Consider the following 8,687-nt stretch of genomic DNA (forward strand, 5'->3'; position numbering starts at 1 on the left):
AACCTGGACCTACACACCTCCAGAGTCCTGAAGCGCGGGCAAGAAAGATAGTGTCCGACCCCTCCCAGTACTGGAAATGTAGTGATCGAGCTACAAGACAAAGGGGGAAATTATGAAAGTGATTAGTAATAATAAAACGGCACCAATGACATCATTAGCGGTAGACCTACAGCATATTGAATGTAGTTTGAGTGAGAGAGAATAAGCAGGAGAAACCCTCTGACTTCTAACCAACGTAACGCTGCTTAAATACAACACAGCAGCACTCACAACACTTCTGGTAGCTTAGGCTCTCACTCCAGAAACCTTGCAGGGTAGTTTAATGCCAGGGAAGGGTCCATTATTATGGTTGAATCCAGTGCGCTGTGCAGGTTACTGTCCGTCCGTCCTCTCCCTTCTCTCTCTCTCTTTCTCTCCCCCTCTCTCTCTCTCTCTTTCTCTCCCCCTCTCTCTCTCTCTCCCCCCCCCATCTCTCTCTCTCTCTCTCTCCCCCCTCTCTCTCTCCCCCCCTCTCTCTCTCTCTCTCTCCCTCCCCCCTTTCTCTCTCTCCCCTCTCTCTCTCTCTCTCCCCCCTCTCTCTCTCTCTGTCTCTCTCTCTCTCTCAAAGCTGTTCAGCTGGCTATACATCAAATCTGACAACCAAATCCTAGCCCAACTCTAGCAGCACACTCTCTCTCTCTCTCTCTCACACACACACACACACACACACACACACACACACACACACACACACACACACACACACACATATACACACACCACTAGATGGTCCTTGATAGAGATATTCATAAGTCCTTTTAAAATTAGATTTTACCCTGATGAGACCCTGATGAGAAAAGGTAAATATGAACTACTGATGTCATTTAATAAAGGTGACATGTTAGTTATTCTTCAAAAGGAATTAAGCATTAAGATGTAAATCATAACATGTTCATCATAAAAATGAAGTGTGACAGATCTATGGAGCAACCAATCCTTTTCAGAGTAGGATACTCTATCTATCTCTATCTATCTATCTATCTATCTATCTATCTATCTATCTATCTATCTATCTCTCTCTCTCTCTCTCTCTCTCTCTCTCTCTCTCTCTCTCTCTCTCTCTCTCTCTCTCTCTCTCTCTCCCCCCCCCCCCCTCTCTCTCTCTCTCTCTCAATCTCCCTGTGTGACTCCTTAGGGTCATTCAGACAGACTTGTTAAGACGTAGTACTTGCCAGTCCCTCCAGAAAAACGCGGGCAAAAATCCTTGATTATGCAGGCAAAAATCCTTGATTATGCAGGCAAAAATCCTTGATTATGCGGGCAAAAATCCTTGATTATGCGGGCAAAAATCCTTGATTATGCGGGCAAAAATCCTTGATTATGCGGGCAAAAATCCTTGATTATGCGGGCAAAAATCCTTGATTATGCGGGCAAAAATCCTATTGACTAGAACTATTGTAACCCTAGTTCTATGAGTGGAGCGGAGCCCCACAGGGCTAGCTCCTATTGGCTAGCGAAACCCAGCTAGCCACATTGACTGAAGAAAAAAACATACACACACCTGTGTCCAACCAAGTCCGGTGCACCACTGTATAAGCGGGCTACGCCCGCACATCTGCTCCTAACCGAAAATTTCAGCGAGCAGGCGAGACCATACTAACAGTGGATTCGACCCAAGCACTGGCCCCGCCCCGCCACACTCGGCCTATCACAGCCGAGGGCAAGGAGAGGTACGTGAGGCGAGAGCTGGACCAAAGCAGTTACTCCGTAACAAGCCCATCCCAGCCTCACTCATAAACAGGAGCGGAACGTCACTAGTCACTAGGGGCGGCTGTAGCTCAGTTGGTAGAGCGGGTCGTTCAGTGATCGAAGGGTCAGTGGTTCGAATCCCAGCTCCGACTGTCCACATGTCGAAGTGTCCTTGAGCAAGACACCTAACCCCAAATTGCTCCCAATGAGCAGACTAGCACCTTGCATGGCAGCTACCGCTATTGGTGTGTGAATGTGTGTGTGAATGGGTGAATGAGAGGCCATTGTAAAGCGCTTTGAGTGCAGCTAAGGTGGAAAAGCGCTATATAAGTGCAGTCCATTATCCATTTACCATTTAGAAGGGCCTGCTCCTACCTTAGCTGAACCAGTGAGACCTGCGTGAGTCACGTCTGCTTTCCTAGCAGGAAAACCGGCTCGAACCGGTTCTCCAGTAGCGGCGAGACCTGCCGTGGTCCATTTTGATTCTTTCACAGAAGACTCGGCGGCTCGAGCCGAACACCTACATGAAACATCCTGTCTAACGCTGGCTCGCACCGGCGGCCGTGTTTAGCACAGACGACGCCACAGAGACAGAGGACATGGATAAAAGGTAATAACGAACAAAAGGAGACGGGGACGACCAAGTTGCCGCTGCACAGATGTCCTCCACCGACACACCATTGAACAGAGTAACTGACGTGGCCACACCCCTTGTGGAGTGTGCCCGAACAGTCCCAGGAAGAGGGCGACCCGCAGTCACGTAAGACTGGGCGATGCCCTCACAGATCCAATGGGAGAGACGCTGTTTCGACAACGGAGAACCCACCTTCCCTGGGCCGTGGCAAACCAAACTGGGGGGTAGTGCGCACCGCAGCCGTGCGCTGGACGTAACACGTCAACGCACTCACAGGACACAACAAATGGAGGCGGGCCTCCTCCTCGCTCGCATGAGGCGGGGGATAGAAGGCTCCCAGCTCTAAATCCTGTGCTCTATATGCGCCCCGGACCAATTTCGGAACGAAAGATGGATCCGTGCGCAACACAGCTTTGCTTCCATCACCCGTGATGAGAAAAACTGTCAACGCCCTCAGATCACTGACCCGCTTGCCCGACGTCAGAGCAAGGAGCAGCGCGGTCTTAATCGAAAACCACTTGAGAGATATCTGCTCCATTGGTTCAAATGGCGCTTTACATAGCGCATCCAGAACCAAGAGCAAATCCCAAGGCGGTGCCGCAGCCTTACGCACAGAGCGAAGACGGCGTTCGCCGGCCAGGAAACGTTTAACCAGAGGATGCCCGAAAACCGTAGTTTTGGCGAACCCCTCATGGCATGCGAAAATAGTACACGCATACACTTTGATAGTGGATGCTGCCAAACCGTCACCATGACCCATCAGGTGCTGAAGGACTTCCAAAATCGCCTCGACAGAGCATGACTCGGGAGCGAAATCCCTTTCTTCACACCAACGCGGAAAAAAACAGCCCATTTGCCAGAGTAAACCGAGGCAGTGGAAGCCGCGCGCGCACTCTGAATCGTACAGATCACGGCCGGAGAGAGTCCCCTATCAGACAATCTTCGCCGTTCAAGAGCCAGGCCACCAGCGGCCGTCCCAAGACTCGAAGCGAAGAGATCCACCCCTGCTCTGCCAAACCGGGTCCAGAGCTGAGCCACTATCTGAGGATGTAGGCTCCACTCGTCCGGGTGAGGCCCGCCGTGGGCAATGTGCCGTGCCGTCAGTGACCGGAGATTGACATGAGCCCATTGCCACAGCGTCACCGCCAGTCGGTGAAGCGCTGGCGAGCGGACTCCCCCTTGTCGGTTGATGTAAGCTACCGTGGTCTGGTTGTCTGACCGCACCAGCACATTGCGGCCCTGTACTAGGTGTACAAAGTGGCGCAACGCCAGCAGCACCGTCTCCAACTCCAGGAGGTTGATGTGGCGCCGTTCTCCGATGGCCCACAAACCACCTACAGCCTGGGACAGACATGTACCACACCAGCCGCTTAGAGACGCGTCTGTGAAGACGGTGACGTGAGCCGACACCCTGCCTATTGGAACGCCGTGCGCTATCACGCGCCGGTCCCTCCAATAGTCGAGGTCTGCTGACAATGACCCCGGCATCCACACAAGGCGCCGTCTGTGCCTCACAGGGTCCAGACGAAGCCGCGTGAACCATCTCTGCAAGCGCCTCATGTAAAGTAGGCCCAGTGATACTACCACATGGGCGGCTGCCATGAGACCCAGGAGGCACATATTCGACAGAACCGCAATCTTCCGAGAAGGACGGCAAACGCTGAGACTCTTCTCGAGCGTTCCCCTCCTTGAATCGGATAGCCGTGCTCTCATGGCGCTCGTGTCCAGATTGATACCCAGGTAAACAATCTGACGGGCTGGCCACAGAGCTCTCTTCTCCCAGTTGACTGCAAACCCCAGGTCGGTGAGATGCCTCACCACCGTGGCAGTATGCGTCAGAGCCAACAAAGGCGACGGAGCCAGTACTAGCAGGTCGTCCAGGTACGCCAGGATCCTGATGCCCTGCCGGCGTAGCGGTCTCAATGCCGCATCCACACAATAGGGGAAGGTTCTGGGGGCGAGCGCATATCCAAACGGGAGTCTGGTATATTCGTATGCCACACCAGGTAGGCGAAACGCAAAAACTTCCGATGCCGATGAGCTATCGGTATGTGGAAGTAAGCGTCCCTGAGGTCTATGCTGGTGCAAAAATCGCCGGGAAGGAATGCCTCCAGCATTTGTCGCACCGTAAGCATATGAAACTTCAGATTCACCACCGTTTTGTTGAAAAGGCGGAGGTCCAGAATTGGCCTCACGCCCCCCGTTGTCTTTGGCACAAGGAAGTAGCGGGAATAAAATCCCTCGTTCCTCTGACGGGACCACAGTTACCGCTCCCTTCGCCATCAGTTCTGCAATCTCTGCTGACAGAGCGGCAGCCTGAGCGGGACGCGGTATCACTGTCTCCACTACGCCCGTGAAGGGCGGTGGGGAGCAACAAAACTGAATGAGATACCCTTCCTGTAGAACACGCTTCAACCAGCTGTCCAGGAGACATTTCTCCTGCCAGACTGTGAAGCAGTTGGAAAGAGGTTGTGCCGGAGATCGCGGGATCAGATCGAGGAACCTGCCGTAGTTCAATTTGGCCCTGACCACCACCGGACAGCTGAGAAACTCTGCTGTCCTGGCCCAAGGCGGGCAATCCTCGAAAGGGAGATGAAAAATCCCCGTTGGAAGTTCCATGTCCCTGAACAGCGCGAGGATGAATGGCATTCCTGTCAAGAAGCACTTCATTCATAAAAAGAGGAAGTGAGTCCACACCGTCTGCATTGCTAACAAGCCGCCGTTTCTCATCGCATTGAGAGAAAACGGCGGAATGTTGCAATGCGAGGAACCCCTCCTTCTCATTTGCATGATCTGTCAAGGTGCCGTTTTTCGCAGACCGACTAGACGGGACATGAGGCGGGCAGTGATTTCTCACCAACATCACACAAAGCGGCTAGGCGAAAACCATGCGACTGGTGCACGTTGTGAGATGAAGTGTGGATATCAGACACCATAGGCCGAATCCTTTTAACTAAAGGTCGAACGTTGGCGTCTGTCTCCCTGAATTCCCTGCGGTGGTATGGGAATATCAGTACCGGTCATCTCCAAGGATGCCGTCACGTTTACGCCCCCAGGGCATTTACCCCTCACAGGAAGTTGCGTAAAATCGTGTGTGCTACGACCGGTAAATCGAACAGACGCGCCCGACTGCTAACGATCTACTTCCCAGAGCTCTCCCTATTACAGTTTACTGGGACGCCCTCTCTGTGACCTAAAGAGAGAGGCACCTGCTGGTAAACAACTCTGGTTCACGACCGCTCTGTTCCTTATTGACAGCTGTTACGTGTCGGGTAGGAGGATTAGCAATAAAATATTACTGCAAGGGAGTATTATCACACTGGGTCTAGAATCAACCTTTATAGAGCTTGAGATGTTATGCCTGGATAGCTTGAATTTTTACATTACAGGAATAATAATGATGAATGAAACTCAGTCCCTTTAGAGGAAATTTTAATGAATTAAATGATTAAATGGTTATACAAAATTTAATGATTAACTGATCACAAGATTTACTTGTTATACATTGCAAGCCACCAAGAGCGCACAACTGAACACAACAATAAAACTTTGATAAAAAGAATGAACCAAATCAGTACTAACTTTAAGATCAGAACACAAAACATATCGATTTTATGTATATCTATACAATCTAAATGGTAATTATGTGTCCCATCCTATACATAATAAGAATTTATCCTGCCAATGAACCTATGATTAAACGACACACAATTAGTAATATTAACTTCACCTTAAAACTCTATTCAATCGACAATATGCATACACGAAAAACCCGTATACCGTGATCGAGAGTAAAGGAATAGGATGTTTAGTGGAGCAGAGAACACCTGGCCTTGGTACTCGCTTCACCACAGAACACAATTCTCACCAGGCGCGGCCCCTCCGGAACGGAAGGGGATGTTGGTCGTGTCGCAACGGCTTTGCTGCAAGTCTGGTTTTCTCTGCAAAGAGGAGACGGAGACAGCCCGTCGGAACGCCGTGGATGTAGAACTGGGAGATTCTTTTAGCCGGATCGTCTGCTTCGGGAGGGTCGGGCGAGGCTCGCGGGCAGTGTAGACATCTCATCCGACTAACAGTCAAATCTTCCTTATATACCCCATGCTCTCCTTCGAGAACCCTCGAACCAACCGGTGAATCTTCAGCCTCACCATATATGGAAGCCACCATTTTGTCCCATCTCAGCATGCCGTCAATGGAAAGTCCCCAAGCCACCATTTGTACACGTGATCGTATCATGCCTTTGGAAAGTACTTAAGACTTCAAAGAGACTCTCACATGAGAAACATCTCTCTGAAAATCAACCTTGTACTTCAAAACAGTCAGTTAGTAGAATGTTCAGTTCATCAGGCCTAAAGTGTTATAAGGCCAAAAGTGCGAACGCACCCTCAGCCTCTGTGTGTGTAGCGTAGCACCAGGCAGTTGCTCCACATCCCACTTCCTCTCTCCACCTTTCACCACGAGCTCTAAACAAAGCTCAGGGGTTACGACAGTTCACGGGCACATGTTAAACATACATACTGTAATTTCCTTCTATAGCTTCGTTCTCTTAATGCTTTCACAATATTACTTTCAAACAAATCATTTCTTATAACTAAACTTAATAACATCTCTATTACATCTTAAAAATATAGTTTAGGCATTTGTAAAATGTGTATATTTGCACTTTTGTTATTCTGAGTCTGTTTGTGTGTGAGTGTTTGAGTGTCGGAGTCTGTGTGTGTGTCTGATTTATGTGTTCATGTTTTTACTCTCTTACATGTCCTTACTCTTAACTGTAAGCGTGTTAGCACAGCATATTCAAGCACTTTTCAACAGATCAGATTAGCATCCAGCACGGATGAGCACATCCGACAGATCAGGTTCGCATCCATCAAGGTGTTATACGAAAGAATCTGTTAACATCCGTATGGCGGTTATGCACTCTTCTGTCCCAACAGGCCCAGGGGCTGCAACAGGGAGGTCGATCATACTCTGCTCTGTACTTCCCTCTCCTGTGAGGCATACGCCAACAGGCCCAGTGATCTCAACAGGGAGGTCGATTATACTTGGCTCTGTATTTCCCTCTCCCGTGAGGCCTACGAAAGGATCTCTGGAAAAACCCCTACTGCCAGGGTCCTGGCCCATATTAGAGTAACTCAGAAGACTGCCAGGGTCCTGGCCCATATTAGAGTAACTCAGAAGAGCGGCCTCAATGCTGTGGGGATCAATGGGGGTATACTGAGGGTCAAGTGATCTAAAGGTCCAGTTTGGCTGCTCTGGCTCTTGTTTAATCTCGGCTGGCCCTGGTTCTGGCTGGGCCTCAGTCCTAACTACCTTACTCAATCTCCTTGCTTGTGCCTCTCTGTTCCTTTCCTCCAAAACGACTGACCTCTCTTGCTTAGTCATTTTCCTCCAATCTGATGTGGGGATTCTGACGTGAAACTTCTTCCTGTCCGCTTTCACTAACCTTTTCTTTCCTTCGTCTGGTACCCCTGTCTCCCCCCTGGGGGTACTGGGTTGAAGGCTAACGGTTGAACCCCAGGCAGGCGAACCTGTGGTTTTGGCTGCCAGGTCGACACGTCACACACACTGACGGAGCGGCGCCTCGGTTAATCATGAAAATAGCTAGCCGAGGCTGCCGTGAAAACATCACCCTGTTTACCTCGCCTATCCCCGTTGGCAAGTGAAAACGTTTTAACTGCCGAAGCAGAAAAACGTGCCACTGTCCCAGCCGGAGGCTCAGTAAACATGGAAGTATTCTCACTGACCGGTGAGCTGAAAACTCTCTACCTGTCGAACACACAGGGAGAGGCTCTAACACTCGACCCATATGAACGAACGCCGTCTGGGGGTCTAGCGTATCTTTTTCGCCGCTAAACCCCGCCAGCGGTCGGTCCCGAGAAAACTCCGAACAGGGCAGTACAGCCATAGCACTTGGCCTGGGCGCACACATCCCCTCTGTTAAAAACCTCAACGGTCTGTTTAGAACAGGGGCGGCGAGACCTGCCGTGGTCAAATCTGACTTTCTCACAGAGGACCCGGCTCTAGCCGAATATATTACATTCGCTGAACTGGCAAGAGCTGCGCACATCACGTCTGCTTTCTTAGCAGGAAAAGACTCTGCGGCTCGAGACGGTTTTTCAGCTGCAGCGAGACCTGGCATGGTCAATTCCGACTTTTTCACGGAAGACCCGGCGGCTCTAGCCGAGAACATTACAGTACTTGAAACAGGAGGAGATGCGGACTGTACATGACAACCAGGATAACGTTGCATTGTGTTTGCTTTATTCCTCAACAAGGAAACTTGCTCACCGCCGCTCTTAACAGAGCATGGTGTGGGCACAAC

The 8,687-nt window shown here is 50.5% G+C and overlaps 1 protein-coding gene across 1 annotated transcript in view; it reads left to right on the top strand.

Annotated features, from left to right (window-relative positions):
• Positions 1 to 6,259: 6,259 nt before the first annotated feature.
• LOC311317058 (protein NLRC3-like) overlaps positions 6,260 to 8,687 on the top strand; it is a gene marked incomplete at its 5' end in the record, with an annotated part of 61,248 nt that continues 58,820 nt past the window's right edge. The window contains one exon of the mRNA XM_084448056.1: positions 6,260 to 6,391. Within this exon, the coding sequence (XP_084304182.1) occupies positions 6,260 to 6,391 (132 nt within the window). The remainder of the gene's footprint in view (positions 6,392 to 8,687) is intronic.

The sequence above is a fragment of the Borostomias antarcticus genome (assembly GCF_949987555.1).
Source record: "Borostomias antarcticus genome assembly, chromosome: 13".
NCBI lineage: Eukaryota > Metazoa > Chordata > Actinopteri > Stomiiformes > Stomiidae > Borostomias > Borostomias antarcticus.